Source organism: Carcharodon carcharias, chromosome 6 (genome assembly GCF_017639515.1).
Source record: "Carcharodon carcharias isolate sCarCar2 chromosome 6, sCarCar2.pri, whole genome shotgun sequence".
NCBI lineage: Eukaryota > Metazoa > Chordata > Chondrichthyes > Lamniformes > Lamnidae > Carcharodon > Carcharodon carcharias.
In genome coordinates this window covers 94,292,654-94,311,542 of record NC_054472.1, presented here as the reverse complement: position 1 = coordinate 94,311,542, position 18,889 = coordinate 94,292,654, and the positions used below count along the sequence as shown (strand labels likewise).

Here is an 18,889-nt window from a genome sequence, read left to right as displayed (position 1 = left end):
GACTGCTCTTAACATCAGGCAGCACTTGACCACATGTTCCATCAATAAGCCCAAATAAAATTGAAGTCAGTGGGAATGAGGGGGAAACTCTCTACTCATTGGAGTCATTCCCAGCACATAAGGAAGATGGTTGTGGTTGATGGAGATCAATCATCTCGGTCCTAGGACTTGCAGGAGCTCCTCAGAGTAGTGTCATAAGACCCAACCATCTTCAGCTGATCCAACAAAGATCTTCCCTCGATCATAAGGTCAGAGAGGGCGGCGGGTTTGCGGGGGGGGGGGGGGAATTTGCTGATAACTGCAGTGTTCAGTTTCATTTATAACTCCTCAGATCCTAAAGCAGTCTGTGCCTGTATGGAACAAGACTTGGACAACATTCAACTTTGTGCTGCACAAGTGCTGGGAAATGACTATTTCCAACAATGGAGAATCTAACCATCGCCCTTCGACATTCAATGGTGCAACTATGGCTGAACCCCCCATCAACATGCTCGGGTGTTACCACTGAGCAGAAACTGAACTGGATCAGCCATATAAATACCATAAGAGCAGCTCTTGGGGGGGCTGGGAATTCTGTGGTGAATAACCCACCTTCTGACTCCCCAAAGCCTGTCTACCATCTCCAAGGCACAGGTCAGGAGTGTAATGGGATACACTCCACTGGCCTGGGTGACTGCAGCTCCAACAACACTCAAGTTTGAGACCATCCAGGACAAGCACCTCACTTAATTGGCACCCCATTCGCCACCTTAAACATTCACTCCCTGTACTACTGATGCACAGTGGCAGCAATGTGTACCATAGATAAGATGCAATAGCAACACCTCACCAAGGCTCCTTTGACAGAACTTCCAAATATATGATCTCTATCACCCAGCAGAACAAAGGCAGCAGGTGCACGGGAACACCAGCTTCAAGTTCCCCTCCTTGTCTCACACCATCCTGACTTGGAAATATTATAATCGTTCCGTCATTGTTGTGTCAAAACCCTGAACTCTCTAATAGTACTGTGTGTATACGTAAGATTACAAGAAATAGGAGTACGAGTAAGCCATTTGGACCATTGAGCTTGCTTCACCATTCAATAAGATCATGGCTGATCTGTTTGTGGCCTGGACTCCACTTTCCAGCCTATCCCCCTACTTCAAGAACTGCAGCAGTTCTAAAGGAGAGTCACTACCACCTTCTCAAGGGTAATTAGGGATTGGGCAATAAATGCTGGCCTTGCCAGCAGTGCCCACATCTCAAGAATGAATAAAATAAAATCTCTAAATGCCCCTTTCTACATCTTCCATCACCTTTTCAAAAACTTGAAAGTTGTGGTCTTGAGCTCGCTGTCATTGTCTCTTGCCTGTCTCGCTATTGCAATTTATAAACTTGTATTACCATTGCTTCTATGAACTGTTTTCCATGTTCCCCTCCCAAGGTCAAAATACATCCTACATATTCTCTCATGGCCCTGTGTCGTGTAATGCCCCCGCCAATTAACCTTTTGATCAACCTGTGCTCTCAATTTTTTGCGTTTGCATGTATGTGCGTGTAAATGTATATATTATATATGCATGTATGTGTATATATGTGCGTGTGTATGTATATATATATATATATATATGTGCATATATATAAATATGTGTGTGTGTGCATATATATATATATATATATATATATATATATACACACATGTGTAACACATGCATATAATATGTTATATATAAAGCTTATATTGGCTGGCCTATTTTTACTCTCCAGTGCAAATATCATTGCCCAGCAACAGTAACAAGTACAACTTCTTCATTCCTAGATTTTCTTACAAGCTAAATGAATTACACAAATCGCTCGAATCCCTCCTGCTCTATGCAACTCAGTAATTAACCCAGAACATTTACTATTTAATTCTAGATGCTAATTCCAATCAGAATATGTTTTTGTTGCTTTGTTACTCTGCTGGCCTCTTTCCCTACTTTCCATTCCTTGTTTTGGCCTTTTATTTTTTTACCCAATGCACTGACCTAGGTTGAAATTAGACATTGATATTCATTTTCCAAGTCAAAAGGTTAATCTTCACGATTTGAAGTACTGACTCAAATCAGTTATTAAAACTTCCAATAAGCTATGCAAAGTTTACAAATACATTCCTCACCTAAAAACTGCTGTCTGTTTGCCTGTCGTTTTATTGCTAGCTTCACCAGATCTGCAGTTGGATTTAGCATGTCAGCCACTTCTCCATAGGTATTGATTGCTCTCTGAAGTATCTCATTGCTTCGCATCTTCTCTGCCAAATCATCCTCTGACTAGAGTAAACCATAAAGTATTAAAATCTATAACAAGTATTCAGTTTAATACACACTTATTACAAAATAGCAATGCTTCGGAATGCTTCCATGCTGCTAATTCTCTGCAATTCTATCCTATAATCAATTGGATTGCAACCCAAGATGAGAGAGAGAATAATTTACCATGAATAAAACCTTTAGCCAAAAATACTTTGCCAGATTGTGACTTTCATTTCCTATTAGGTGAGTTAAATGCCAAGTACATAGAAGCCATTCTTTCCTGTTCCATTTTATTATATGACTTTCTTTAAAAAGATACTCCTCTCCATTGATTGCTCCTATAGCAGGCTGTTCACCAACATGCAGCCTTCTCTAGCTCTCCACAATGACATGGCTTCAGATAACTGATAAAATGGTATAGAAATAACGCAAAGATGTTGAACATCATCATAGCTCTTTGTAATTGTACGGAGTGTGAGATTCCTTCCTGAAAGATTTTTCACCAATTACTATCTATATCTACTCAACTTAGATAGTTATGAAAAGGAACAGTACCTTCTCCTGATTCTTATGCTGAAAATGTACATGCATAGACATTGGTTAAAGACAAGATTGGACATGATGCCCCCCCACAATCTACTTTCCTGCCAGCACTCATTGTCTAGGCTCACAAAAGGAATAAACTACTTGGTAGATGTATTACAGGAAGATGTGCTCATGGAATCATACGCCATAGTCAGGTACATAAGAGGAGAAAAACTGCCAAAAAAACTATTCTATGGTGAAGGGGAGGACACTTTAAAAATATCACCATTTTTCCTCTGTACCTAGTTTTCAGTGTTAAAACTGAAGTTAAAAAAAAAGCCTTTGAATGTCTATAGTTGCAGCATAAATTAACTTGCCTGGGCTTTTCCATATTTAGCTCGAGGACTTTGAGGATAGCTTCTCAGAAGTTCATTAAATGCCTGGAGTGCTTCCTCAGATTTGCCCTAAGTGGAAAGGGAGAGTAAGTTTCATGTTAATGTGTGGGAAATGTTTGTAAATTGCACAACAAAACCTACAATTGCTATTTCAGAACAAATTTAAATAAAGTCTCATAACTCAAACTTCAGCTGTTAAACCTTGTCATCTCAAGATAATTATAGATGAGGAAGGCCATTCAGTCCATTTTAATTCATTTATTTCGAATCATCTTACAGTCCTCACTGCATCATCCAGTTGGTTCATAAATTATTCTATGAATCCATTTCATATATGTTGATCACTGAAGAATTTCCTGATATCAGGCGTAGCCTGACTTTTTATTGGTATTAGCCTTGGCCCCTTTGTCCTAGTTTCACAACAAATTGTAAAGTAATATTCTGAATTTACCTTTGCCATATCATTGGCTATTGCGTACTTCTACAAGATCACTTCTCTGACACCTCCTCTCCAGATTAAAGAGCACAAATTTACCATATGTTCCTTCTAACATACACCTCTAACACTGGCACAAATTACTTAGACATTCACCACCAGGTCTAGCTTGACTACACAAAGCTCCACCAGACCCTATCCCCCTCTTCCAAAACTGCTCATCAGTTCAGGATCATCCTGAAGTACAAGGGCAATCTCAGGCTTCTCTTCACTACAAACCACCATTTCCTTTGACGTTCTCTTTAGTCTCCTCCAATCTCATCAACAAACACAAGGAGCTCAGGGATTTCTTTTTTAATGCTATCTCTGAAGCTTTACCTGCCAAAGGCCTCTGTTTTAGCCCTCAACCTGCCTCTCTCATTTCTCCACACACATTCTGTCATGAAGCTATTAATGTATATATTATTGAAAAATATTTTTCTTTTAAAATAGAGGTTTAGTCTGTGGGCGTGTCTTAATTGGAATAAAGCCAGCTAGTCTGGGTGCTTTAATGGGTACTAGTTTTGATATGTAAGGGAGCATGCATTTGCATTTTTTGAATACAGCATTCAAGAAGTGGGGTGAAAACTGACACCTATCTAGCAGACACCAATGCCATATGTTTATATTACTAATAAAATTGGTACTATGAAAGAGGTTTTATTGTTAGAGAGCTTTAGTTCAGAGGTTGGTGATACAATGAGAATTTATATTCAATGGGCAGTGGTAGGTATAACTTCAGCAGTTTTTGGGTGTGCAGAACAGAGACAATGTGAGACCAAAAGGCAGCTGTAAGCCTCCAACTGTCTCCACAGGAAGCAAAGTGGAAAGAACCTCATTTTGAATTCGTAAGGTGAAAATGCTTTGCCTGGTGTTTGGTTAAGTCTATGGGTTGCTGTTGCCTTAATGGAGATTAGTTTGGGAATTTGTTATAAATTATGATAGTAGTAATTTGAAATCACGTGTATATATATTTTAACCTGTGTACATTAATAAGATGTTTCATTTAGTTTAATGTAAAACCGCAAAAACTGTTGCTCTGATTCCTGAATTTAGAGTCACATTTCAACATAACACTTAAAATTATAGGTTATGACAGTTTTTTAAAGTTTCCCTCTGGGATTTATAAATAACTCAGCTTTACCAACTGCATCGGTTATAACAACTCTCTAAGCTCAACTTGTCCATGGAACCAACTGCTTTCTCCCTTGGCTCCATTCACACTAAACTGCTAACTTCCCTTCATGGTTTCCCACAGTAGCTGGCTTTGTGAATAGTTCCCTCTCCTCAGGCACTGTTCTTGAAGTATGGTGCCCGAGTGAAAAAACAATAAAAGGTAGCTAATCATTGTAATGATGGCTTTGGCCTTCTGAAAATCCAGGCTTTTACCAACAACTCCCTTCCCCTACTCAGCCACCTTGTCAGACTGAGCCAGACAGTTCAGACCTTTCCTGTCCCATTTCACTGAGTTGAATTTTTGGCCCTATGTCCTGTTCATCATAAAAACACCTTCCACCTCTGCCACTTACTCATCCTATCAATTGCTGCAGCCCTACAGCTTCCTTAATGCCCTCCTGGTTGACCTCTCATTTTCCAGCTTTCTACATTTCCTATACACATTGTTGCTGTTTTCCTCGTCATCATTAATCAACCTAATGGCTCTTGCCTGCACTGTTTGAATATCTCCCTTTTGTCTCATGAACCAGAACTAGGTGCAATACTTGACCATTGTACAGTTTGATCATTATCTGCCTGGAGTTATATTCTACTGCTTTGATTACGTAGAGTAGCATTCTGTTGGCTTTGTTAATTGCTGCTCTGTGTTAATTGGACATGCTTAGCATTGACTATATTAAAACTACTAGGTCTCTTTCAACATCATTCCTAGTTATTTCAACATCATTCACAAAGTATGTGTGTTGTTTATTTTTCCTTCCCAAGTGCAGTAGCTCGTATCGCCATATATACATTTTACCTGCTATTGATCTGCCCATGTTTATTTTGTTGGAACCATTTTGTAAATTCCACAACAAAATCTACAACTGTTATTTCAAAACAATTCTGAATGAAGTCTCATTACTCAAGCTTGAGTTGCTAAACTTTGTCATCAATTACAGATGAGAAAGGACATTCAGCCCAAGTTAATTCATTTATTTGGAATCATCTTAATAGTACTTGTGTCATTCAATTGGCTCATAAATGATTCTGTTAATCCATTTCATATGTTGATCACTGAAGAATTTTCTGACATAACTTGACTTTTTAACTGGTTTTAACCCGGGTCACTCTGTCCCACTTTTATAACATATTGAAGTAATATTCTGAATTTACCTTTTCCATATCATTGGCTATTGTGTACACTTCTATAAGATCATTTCTCTGACAACTCCTCTCCAGACTGAAGACTACAAATTTACCAGACGTTACTCCTAACATACACCTCTAATACTGGCACAAATTGCTTAGACACCCATCATCAGATCTGGTGAAGTTCCATTATGGGCTCTGAAGTCTGTCCAGGAGATAGACAATGCCAATGGCTGACTACAGCTGACCTGTGTTTGAATCAGGTGACGTGGTAGCAGAAACTGCACTTTCCTCCAATAATTATCAACGAAAATGTTAACATATCGATGAACTGGACATGCTAATTTATTGCTAAATTAATTAATGAATGTTCTCTGACTTGTCAAAAGGTGGTTAGAATTTTTGGACTAATGCTCATCAGAATTACACTGCAAGGCATAATCTATTGAGTGTTAACAAAATAAGCAAAAAAGATGCCTCCCCAACATTAGAGATATGGATTAACAGTTGATTGGAACTGGAACAGTCCAGAGGTAACAGAAGCTTAGATTCATAATAGGAAAGGTAAAGTGGCTTTGATTGTACCAGGGGCATTTAACATTAGAATAAAAGAAAAGGCTTGTGATCCATTTTTGAGTGATGCTGTGGCTTTGCAGTCCTGTGGCCCATCAGGGATAGATTTTAAAATTGAGTGTCAATTTAGCACTGGAGAAATAGTACTATGTCATGCATAATACCACATTCACACACAGTTGCACTAATTCAGCGTGTAGAACAAGAACGAAAGATAGTGCTTTCAGAGAGCTGTAAAAGCAGGGAAAACGCATGCTGTTCTATTTCAAAGGCATTGCTGAAATGTGCAGAATTGACATGAAACATTGGAAATTTCGCAGGGACCCTGGTTTAACTGGTACCTAAAAGTTTAGGTAACATTCCAGAGCTTGGGTTAAAGCATCACTTTTGCGGTTTTTGATTCTTTTCCAAGTTGGTAATAAGAATATCGAAGCATAACGGTTTAGTTATTCAAATATTCATGAAACACAAGCCCCAAGAACTGTGCTGCACCTTCATTAATAAAACTTGCATGCAAGTTCCTACTGCATCATGCACTTAAAATATTATTGTATTTCAATATTAACTGGTATTGCTAAAATATTAATTACATATCAGCCAAAGTCACTGGTAGATTGGAGATAATGTAACAGAATTTATAGCTCACCTTTTTACGTAGTTTTTCAGCAGCATCCAGTTCTGCCTTAATAGTCTTATCAAACTTGTTCAGGAGCTTTGGTTTCCTTTTCTTAGCTGGACCTAATCCAAAAAGAGTTAGTGCATATGTATATTCCAAAAGCAAATGACTGTCACAATTCTCAAATAATTTATTTGGCAAAAACAGGGCTTCCAATTTCCATGGGCAACTTTCTGATTTCCAGCTGAAACTCATGTAAGAGATTGACCGAACCTCCAGAGATGCCTGAGGGATGTCGCACTGTCAGAAGTACCAGTTTAGATTATCTGCCCAAATCTCTGGAATAGGGTTTGAACCTATGATCTTCTGAATTGCAAACTGAATTTCAAATATACATATGAATTCCCTAATGGAGTAAAGGTGAGGGTTGGGGAGGGAAGAACTGGGAGCCACAAATGTTTTAATTACAAAAGAAAAAATGAAAATCAATGGAAGTAATTGTTAAAGCAAATATAGGGGTACTAAGCTACAAAGGTCAGGAAGTCCAACAACCGCCATTTACATAGCTCTGTTAAGCTAGAAATGTCTTAAGGTGCATAACAGTGATATAAGGAAGAAGGAAAAAAATGACTCCCAAAGGAGAATATATTAGGAGAGGTAATCAAGACATGAGTCAAAGAGCTAGGTTTTAGAGGATCAGAGGAAAATTAAAACTTCATAGTGGGAGGGTTTAAGGAAGAAATTGTAGACAGTAGGGCTTGGATGGCAGAAGGGATGGGCTCCAACTGTGATGTGAAAGGAGGGGTTGCACAAGTGGCTGGGCAGAGAAAGAGTGCATGCAAGGGTCACAATAGTGGAAAAGGCAACAAGGATGAAGAGGGCGAGACGATGATGGGATTTAAACAAAAGAATTAAAAATGTAAATTTTGAAGGATATCGAAGGATAAGGAGTCCATGTAGTTAGCCAGGACAGGATGATAGATGAATGGGGCTGGGCACACAATAGAGTGTGGGTTGCTAGGTTTGGTACTTAAATCCCTTTCACGATTTTTGTAATGCTCCCATGATATTCATTCCCAGACCCTAGCTACCAAGTATTACCACATCCCAGTAGGACAGGATGAACAAAAAATTCTTTGGGTGCACTACTGATTTATACTTTGGATCTCCCATTGACCTAGAAGGAGGCGCAGCACAGATTCACATACCAGGCTAAAAGGGTTAAATGATAAGGACAGGTTGCACAGAATTGGTTTGTATTCACTTCAGTGTACAATGTTAAGGGGCGAGATCATTAAATAATTTGGTAAATTATAGAGAGAAACCGTTTCCTCTGCTGTAGCAGTCTAGAATAAGGGAGAATATCCTCAAAGTTGCAACAAGGCTGATCAGAGGTGGTCAGGAAGCATTTCTTCACACAAAGGGTAGTGGAAGTCTCTCCAAAAAACTGTTGAGACCAGGTCAATTGAAAACTCAAACTAAGATTGCTAAATTTTTGCTAGGCAAGGATACAGTAATTAATTACCCAGCAGGGAAATGCGCTCAAGTACAGTTTGGAAAGCCACAAGTAGATAGAAGGACTGGATTTTTCAGTAACAAGACGCAAGTTGAAATCTCAACAAGCAGATTGAGTATAGAGTATCTTAGTACAGTTAGCTATCTCAGGATTGACAGCATTGACTAATTTATCTAGGTGGTTGGTTCTATCTGCAAATATGGCATGTTATTATCAGAACATTGTTGGATTCTTTTAAGGTTCTCTCAATAGCAATGTAGTGAACTTCTAAGAACTTTTGCTAGAGGATTCACCAGAAAATCTACAATCACCAATATCTTGGGTAGCAGACCATGATCCTTCCATCATATTCAAATTAGTGCAAAGTGCCTAACAAAAATTTATCAAGCTTAGTTTTAGAGTTTTCAATTGACCTGGTCTCAACAGTTTTTTGGGGGAGACACTTCCAGGCTTCCATTAAAATGTTATCATCTATAAAATGCTTATTGATAGTCAGGTTAATTTGCACTATTTGATTCAATTGCTTTAGTAAACCACAACCCTCACGTGGACTATAGCTTAGGAATAGATACTATTTTCTGCAGCTCAGAGCATGAGTCCTGAAGGTTGTGTTGCCTGCCCGGTGCCAGGGGCTTAAGGACATCTCCTCGGGGCTGGAGAGGAACTTGGTGTGGGAGGGGGAGGATCCAATTGTTGTGGTCCATGTGGGTACCAATGAGATAGGCAGGACTAAGAGAGAGGTTCTGTTAAAGGAGTAGGAGCAGTTAGGAGTTAAATTGAAAAGAATCACAAATGACCTCTGGGTTACTACCTGAGCCACAAGCAAATTGGAATAGGGTAAATAAGAAGAGAGTTGAATGAGAGGCTCAAAGATTGGTGTCAAGGAAGTGGGTTTTGATTTATGGGGCACTGGCACCAATACCGGTGGAAAAGGGAGCTATAACGCTGGGGCAGTCTTCACCTGAACCACATTAGGACAGTCCTGGTGAATCGAATAGCTAGGTCTGTATAGAGGGTTGGACCAATTAGTTGGGTGAAGGGGAGGGTTCGGGTGAGGGGAAATTTGGAAAGTTAAAGAGAAAGGACAAGGCAATAGTGCAGGGTAGCAGTACGGGCAATAGCTGTTTGGCAGTACAGAACTTGAGCATTGCTGAAAAAGAAACAACACGCTATCAAAGCTTTGTGTCTTGTACTGATCAGGATAGCTCACAAGAATTTTTAAACAGTAAAGGGAAACAACCTTTTATTCTGCAGAAGAGTGCGCTGATTAATTGGCAAATGGACTCATTGGTGGAAGCATTGTCATGGAGAATGCAGCATGGAACAGTTACTGCCCAGCTTTGCTCAAATTCAAACCAAGCAGATCAACTTTGATTGGTCAATGTTCCTCAAACTTTAATCGAAAAAAGGTGCAATGCGTTGACATGTTCCTTTTGTCTGTAAAGGACAGGACCCCGTGTGCGAATATATGTGGCTTCTAGCATGTGTAAGTGAGCCATAATGAACCCAACTGACAACCTTAAGTTGGTTTTCATCTGATAAACAGATTTGGTCCAATTGTGGAATTACATCTAATGTTGGACACCATGTTTGCAGTTTCACAAGCATGGGCTAGCTGGGTATGGTCAGTAGTTTGCCTGTTGCGAACAGCCGAAAGGATGTGCTGTTCGATATGATCCGCCAATTGTTAGGATGTATGGCCTATATACTTAGCATGTCACCAGCACTGAAATTCATATACCACATTTCTTATTTGTTTGATAGGCAGGACATCTTTTTGGTTTGAACATATCCACATCCTGATGAGAGCAAGATGAAAAGCTTTGATAGCATGTCTCTTTTTCAGTGATAATCAGTGTGACAGGAAGGCACAGAGCATACAAACCTAAGAGTGCACCAGCAAACAAGGTCAGAGAAGGGAAAAATGATAAAAAGACAGAATTAAAGGCTCTTTATCTGAATACACGGCATTCATGACAAAATGGATGAACTGATAGCATAAATGGAAATAAACAAATATATGATAGCCATTAGAGATGAGGAGCTGGATATTATGTGCTCCGCCAGGCATGTTTCTGGCAGGGAGGGGCACATAAACTAGGTCAGGTGGCAAGCCCACCACCTTCCCATGAGCTCACACCAATAATATACTAGGTGGGCGGGCACCAAAATCAGCAGCCCACCCACCATATGCAAACAAATAATTAAGGATCATTGCCTACTGATCTGAATAATATGCTGCCCACACCAATAACACTACTGGTGTTGGCAGTGGGGCAACTGTGGGCAGGCCGTTTTTAAAAGGTCAGCATGATCAAGGGCGGGTAGGAAGGGGGGCACCTCTTTTGGAGACGCCATGCACGTGACGGGGCATCCCACCCTCAAGATGTTACCCCACATCCTTCTGTGGTGGCATGCCTGACAGGATATGGCCCTCACTCCCTCCTCCCTAGGCTCTGGGATTCCCTTCCTACACTAAAACCCCAGGGTTTACCTTCTTGGGGCAGCCATATTCCTCTTTGGCCTTCTTCCTGCAGTCCCAGCAGCTCCCACTACTCAGTAAGTGCTGCCAGGAGTGATGGAGCTGCTGGCCAATCAAAGTATTAATCTTTGGAATTCGCCCAGAGAGCAGTGGATCTGGGTTATTGAATATATTCAACCTGAGTTAGACAGATTTTTGATCAACAAGGGAGTCAAGGGTTATGCAGTCAGACAGGAAAGTGAAGTTAAGGCCACAATCAGGTTACTGAATATCAGAGCAGGCTTGAGTAGTGATCTGTGGACATGCACTCAAAGGTTCCTCAGAATCCTACCAGAAATTGTGTATTCCCTTGTCTTGTTTGCCTTTTCGAAACGCATTATTTCACAGTTCTCCATGGGTTGAATTCCATTTGTCACTTTTCTACCCACTTGACCAGTCTATTGATATCTTGCTGCATTTTACAGCTTCCCTCCTCACCTAACCACATGGTCGATTTTTGTATCATTTGCAAACTTCTTAATCTCCTACATTTACATCTAAATCATTGATATATACCCTAAAAAGCAAGGTACCTAGTACTGAGCCCCACAGAACCCAACAGCCTTCCAGTCACAACAGCAGCTATCATACATTGCCCTTTGCTTCCTGCCACAAAGCAAGTTTTGGATCCAGCTTGCTTTCTCTTGGGTCCTAAGAGCTTTAAATTTTCTGACCAGTTTGCCACGTGGGACCTCATCAAAAGCTTTGCTAAAATCCATATAGCATTAAAAACACTACCCTCATCAACCATCCTTGTTACCTCTTCAAAAAATTTTATCAAGTTAATTGGACACAACCTTCCCTTAAAAAAATACAAGCTAACTGTTCTTGATTAATCCATGCCTTTCTAAAAGGTGACTTATACTGTCCCAGAATTTCTTACATTAATTTGCCCACCACCAAGAACTAGCCTATAATTACTTGGGCTAATCGCTTCCCCCCTCCTTTAACAATGGTACCACTGTAGCATTCCTCTAGCACCAAACCTGTTGCCAGAGATGTTTGGAAAATAATGGTCAGAGCCTCTGTTAATTTCTTCCCTTGCTTCTCTTAGCAGTCTGGGATACATATCTTCCAGCCATGGTGTCTTATCCCATCTAGAATGCCAAATACCTTAAATAATTGGGGGGGGGGGGAAGAGGTGGCGATAGACATGGGGGGAAGTATTAAAATTTTTCCTCCATACCACAATATCTGCTTCGTCCTTCTCTTTGTGATAACAGACAAAATATCCATTAAGAAACATGCTGATGCCTTGCCGCCTCCACACTCAAGTTACCTTTCTGGTCTCTAATCTGCCCTACTCTTTCTTCAGTTTTCCTCCAACTTTATGTATTTATAAAACATATTTGGGTTTTCCTTGATTTTACATGCCAATATTTTTGTATGCCTTTTGCTTGCTATCCTAATTGCCTTTTTAATTTCACTCCTGAACTTTACACTCTTTCAGGCTTTCTATGGTATTGGGCTCTTGGTATCTGGCATAAGCTTTCCTTTTTTCACCTTATCCTACTCCACATACTCTGACATCCAAGGGAGAGGGTGTGGCTGGGATCTAGATTTGGGAGCCCCATCTTTTTTCTTTGTGGGAACATATTTGTACTGAACTCTTTTTTTCTCCTTGAATGCCTCCCGCTGCTCTGACACTGATTTAACTTCAGGTAGCTGTTTCCAATCCACTTTTGCCAAATCACATCTCAAATTAATAAGATTGGCATTTCCCTAGTTTAAAACTTTTACCTTAGATTTAAACTATTTTTGGAAAAGAATAAAGGTACACTAACTAAATAATGATCACTAGCCACTAAATGGTGTCTCTCTGATACCCATTCCACTTATCTAGCTTCAATTCCTAACATTGCCCCTTTTTCTTTTTAGGCTTGCTATGTACTGGCTAAAAATGTTCTCCTGAATGCACATTAAGAATTCTGCTAAAGCTTCTACACCCAATTTATCATAGTTGGTAACAGGGTAGTTAAACTCTCCTTTTACAGTCCTATTGTTTCTGCACTTCTCAGTAATTTGCTTGCATATTTGTTCCTCCATCTCCTTGCGAATATTTGATGGGGTTTATAGCATGCTATTAGCAGAATAATTGCCTTCTTTTTGTTCATCATTTCTTCCCATTTGGTTCCATCTGAAACTTCTTCCATTATATCAGTCCATCCGCAGTTTTTTGTTTTTACCTCTTCAAGTGTAACTGGTTCTTTAACCACTATTGTGAAACCCCCTCCCTTTAAATTCCCTTTCTCTCCCATCTAAAAACCCTGTTGAGCTGCCACTCCTGCCCCTCTTTAAGCCATTTTTCAGTAACAGTTCTGATATTATCATTCCAAGCGCCTTTTTTTGCTCTCAGCTCATCTGCCTTATTCACTAGACTGTGCATTATCACAAATCCTTTGTCATCTACTTTCTAGCCTTTGTTTCCTCCACCCTTCATTTTGGCTTACTAATTTTACCAACTTTCTGCCCTCTATTTCCAGCTTGCTTCTATCCCTTCTGAATCTACACTCAGGTTCCCATTTCCCTGCCAAGCTGGTTTATACCCTGTACCTGCAAACCACCTCGTGATGATGTGCCCAGTCTCATACAAGTCCCACTTTCCCTAAAACCAGTCCTAATGCCCCTGCAATCTAAAAGTCCTCCCTCCTGCACTGCCTCTCCAACCACACATTCAGCTGCATTAATCCTATTATTTTCGTATTCACTAGTGTGTAGCACCACTAGTAGTCTGGAGATTACTGCCTTTGATTTCTTTATCAAGAGTTACTTTTCTCTCTTCTTGAAATTTGCCTACAGGAACACATCCCTTTTCTGTTTCGGTCATTGGTACCAGTATGGACCATTACCTCTGGATGTTTACCGACCCCAACTCAGAATGTTCTGCAGCCGCTCCAGTGACATTACTGACCCTGACATCAGGGAGGCAACAGATCATCCTGGAACCATGTCTGCGTCAGCGTCTGTTCCCCTAAATACTGAATTTCCTATAGCTATTGCTTTCCTGACCTTCCTCCATCTGGCCGCCATGGTGCTGTGGCCTTGGCTCTGGTTGTATTCTCTCAGATGAATCATGGCCTTCAATGTTCAGAACTGAATACTGGTTAGAGAGTGCTCAGGGTACTCCTGCACTACTTGCCTGGTCCCCCTCATCTGTTCAGTGGTCACACATTTCCCCTCTGCCTGCACACTCTTAACCTGCAGTGACAACCCAAAGAAATATGCTATCCAAGTAGCTCTCAGCCTTGCAGATGTACTGCCAGCTGTTGCTCCAGCTCAGTAACCCTAAGCTCTGGATGCCGATGTGTCTTGCATATGTAGTTGTCCAGGACACGACAAGTGTGCTTGAGTTCCCACATGGTACAGGGTATGCATCCAACAGGACTAAGGTACTTGGTCATGCTTCTATTTATCTGACTACTATCTAAACTTAAGAAATAAAACTTAAGCCTAACTAAAACGTAGTAAATTTAAAACCTACCAAACTTAAAATCAACTAAATATAATACAGAGCAGTCAATAATAACATTTATACATGGAATAATTTACTCAAATAGCTGGTCCTAAAAGAAATGAAATTCCTACATGCAATTATTGCACTTCCAGCACACACTACCATGGTGGTGGTGATAGGATTTGCAGACCAAATCCTACATATCATGGATCACTTGGACCCATGAATCATTTACCAGATGAGCAAAAGTCCCTCTGGATGGCCGATTCAGGTTAATTTCTCTCCAGTAATTAAACAGGCGTACGCTGGAGTTACTTCTTAAATCACAGTGGTGTCGTACCACATCTGCATGTGCTGCAACTTTCATTTATTTTGACATGAAAATTAACCAACTCTGCAAATCAAAGCTTTACGCAAATAAAAGCTTAATTTGGTGACACACTAAATTAGTTTGGGCTTGTGTCAAGGGCGTGGAATTAACAGCTAAAATTATACAAGTGCTTAACTCCTTCGTTGCTGGACTATTAAATATTTTAGTTTCCTTTTAGTTAAACTTCAATAATCAGAAACCAAACAACTAATTTGTGTAAAATCAGGCTGAATTGCAACAACTTTTTTAAAATTGAAATAACTTAATCCAAGAATGAAACACATTATTTTTCTGAGCGGCAAATTTCAGTGATTGAACAATTTATAAAGACAAACCATATTTGAGAAATTGCAACCAATAAAGATATTTAAAAAAACTGCAATCGAAGTTTGGATTACCAAATGCCCTTGGTTTCAAACAAGGAACAAACCCAATAGAAATGTATAACTTCACTTCAACTAGAAGAAACACAAAGTAGAGACACAAATTTAGATTCTTTTTCATTAATTGCTGTGCTTATAAATACAAGGAAAAATCAGTGCTGGAGAGTGGGAGGATTCTCCATTTGGGTATCCAGAGCTAGCACTGGACCAGGTCTGAGGAATGGCAATCATTTCTCGCCTGGACTTCCAAACCGGCCCTCAAGAGAAATGCCTGCTCTGGGAGTTCTTCCTTATAGTGCAGGATCAGCAGGGAAGCAACACCACACCCCCTTATAAGAGCTAGATGCAGTATTTTGTTAAGTCTTCATTCACCAACACTGTGAAAAGCTTTGGAACATTTAAATAGCTTTCCAGTGTGTTAGCGAATGAGTGAGTGAGACAAGTTGCTCGGGTGCCACCCGGGTGTTCGGTGGCAGAGTGGGCAAGGTGCTGAGATTGGGGGAGTCGGGGAGTTCAGTTTTATCATTACCCAAGCATTAGATATGTTTTTTTTCCACTGTCTTACACTCCCTGGGTTGCTATTCTGGTGAGTGAGTCAAATCCCTCTGAAGTCTCCGATTCTAACTCAGAGTTGGAGACTTTTTCGGAGGATTCTGGACACAGGAGTACTCTCCATTGGAAGCTGAAACCTCTCAGGTAATTCCCGCAGAGTCCTTGCGTTGGGACCTTTGAGGGGTCCCCCCAGTGCAACTTCAGGAGTAAGACCGTCTGGAGCCTGCAAGGTCTGGGCCATTAAGTTTTCACAAAAAGTGTGGCACAGCTAGATGTAGTAGTACTTTTCTGCATTGGGAATTACAAGATTTTCCCATTAGCTATTTTAAATTATCTCAAGCTTTTATATTTACACAGCTTCATCTAGGTTTAGGAGCCTGTTATACATGAGGAAAATTTTCTCTAAATATACTGGGCTCCCCTTTTTGGAGTTCCAATGAGAACAAGCTCATGGGAATAGCTCCCCATGTTTACCAGACTCCTTTCTTAACATTATGATACCACTGGGATATGGGAATTGGAAATGTTTATGTTACACGATGCATTCAACAATAGGGGTTGGAATTCCCTGTGTTGCACTCATATAGTAGAAATGGGATAATTATTTATTAATAGCTATGTACAATGTGCTCACATTCATCAGATATTGGATTGATACTGTGCATGCTGCCTTTTGTACCAATATAATCTCATAATTAGGGGATGTGAATCTATGGTAGTAGGTATAGCATATGTGGTCAGTCAGTATAGGTTGCAGACAACTGGTCTCTCCAGTTTCATGAAAAACTCAAAAAGTATAGACATTTGTACATACCCACTGGTTTCTCAATTTGAAAAAGTCAGACAGAGTGAATCCTCTGGCAAGTATAACATATGAACAGTGGCATCACAGAGATTGGCAGGTTAAGTACCAATCCCTTGCTGAAACATCATAACAATGAGAGTTGGAAGCATTTGCAGAAAATTGAAGGCATGCCATACAAACATGGAACAGGAGTAGGCCATTCTGCCCCTCGAGCCTCCTTGGCTATTTAAAAAGATCATGCTGATCTGAAAGTAACCTTAAATCTGCATCCCGCCTACCCCTGATAACCTATCACCGCCTTGCTTACCAAGAATCTATCCACCTCTGCCTCAAAAATATTCAAAGGCTCTGCTTCCACCACCTTTTCAAAAAGAGAGTTCCAAAGACTTACAACCCTCAAACTTTTTTGCCTCATCTCTGTTTTAAATGGGCGACCCATTACTTTTTAAACATTGATCTTGATTCTCCCACAAGAGGAAACATCATTTTCACATCCACCCTGTCAAGGCCCCTCAGGATCTTATATGTTTCAATCAAATGCCTTCTTATTCTTCTGAACTCCAGCAGGTACAAGCTTAGCCTGTCCAACCTTTCCTCATAAGGCAACCCACCCATTCCAGGTATTAGTCTGGTAAACCTTCCCTGAACTGCTTCCAACGCAGTTACACCCTTCCTTAAAAAAGGTGACCAATACTGTACACAGTACTCCAGTTGTGGTCTCACTAGCGCTCTGTATAACTGAAGCATAACCTCCCTACTTTTGTATTCGATTCCCCTTGCAATAAATGATAACATTCTATTTGCTTTCCTAATTACTTGCTGTACCTGTATACTAGCCTTTTATGATTCATGGACTAGATCCCTTTGCATCTCAGAGCTCTGCAATCTCTCACCATTTAGATAATATGCTTTTCTTTTATTCTTCCTGCCAAAATGGACAATTTCACATTTTCCCACATTATACTCCATTTGTCAGATCTTTGCCCACTCACTTAACCTACCTGCATCCCTTTGTAGCCTCATGTCCTCTTCACAACTTACTTTCCTAACTTTGTGTCAGCAGCAAACTTGGGAACCGTCCCTTCATCCAAGTCATTTATATAAATTGTAAACTGTTGAGGTCCCAACACTGATCCCAGTGACACACCACGTTATGCCTTGCGAGCTTGATAAATACCCATTTACGCTTACTCTCTGCTTCTTGTTAGCCAGCCAATCTTCTATCCATGCCAATACATTACCTCTTTTACCATGAGCTTTTATTTTCCGCAATAACCTTTGAAGTGGCATTTTATCAAATGCCTTCTGGAAATCTTAGTACATCCACCAGTTCCCCTTTATCCACAGCACAAGTTACTTCCTCAAAGGGCTCCAATAAGTTGGTGAAACATAACTTCCCTTTCATAAAACCATGTTGATTCTGCCTTATTATCTTATTGCTAGAGCTTCTTTAATAATAGCTTCTGACATTTTCTCTATAACAGATGTTAAGCGAACTGGCTTGTAGTTTCCCGCTTTTTGTGTAATAGAGTTACATTTGTATTTTACAATCTAATGGGACCTTCCCCAAATCTAGTGAGTTAAACCAATGCATCAATTATCGTGCTGGCCACTTCTTTTAAGACCCCAGGATGAAGTTAATCAGGACCCGGGTACTTGTCAGCCCACAGCTCCAACCATTTACTCAGTACCATTTCTCTGGTGATTGTAATTTTCCTGAGTTCCCCTCTCATTTCCATTTCCTTATTTATAGCTGCTTTTAGGGTGTTACTTGTATCCTCTATAGTGAAGACTGTTGCAAAATACTTGCTTATTCATCTGCCATTTCCTTTTTTCCCCCTCATTATCAATTCTCCAGACTCACGTTCTATAGGACCAACGCTCACTTTGTTAACTAGTTACATTTTTTAAATATTTATAGAAACTCTTTCTGTTCTTATATTTTTGGCTAGCTTTCTCTCGTACTCTAATTTTTTCCTCCGTATTAATAGTCATCCTTTGCTGTTCCTTATATTCCGTCCAATCTTCTGGTTTCCACCAGTCTTCGCACAATATTTTATCCTTTAAATTTGATATTATCTTAAACCTTTCTAGTTAACCATAGATGGTGTGTCCATCACTTGG

General features: G+C 40.0%; 1 protein-coding gene across 12 annotated transcripts in view; it reads right to left on the bottom strand.

The window, feature by feature from the left end:
* Positions 1 to 18,889, bottom strand: part of unm_hu7910 (un-named hu7910) — a 238,752-nt gene that overhangs the window by 48,997 nt on the left and 170,866 nt on the right. For all 12 annotated transcript variants that reach the window (XM_041189895.1, XM_041189898.1, XM_041189900.1 and 9 more), the window contains 3 exons: positions 7,195 to 7,286; positions 3,176 to 3,262; positions 2,141 to 2,291 (listed from right to left, as the gene is read on the bottom strand). In XM_041189895.1, coding sequence (XP_041045829.1) covers positions 2,141 to 2,291; positions 3,176 to 3,262; positions 7,195 to 7,286 — 330 coding nt within the window. The remainder of the gene's footprint in view (positions 1 to 2,140; positions 2,292 to 3,175; positions 3,263 to 7,194; positions 7,287 to 18,889) is intronic.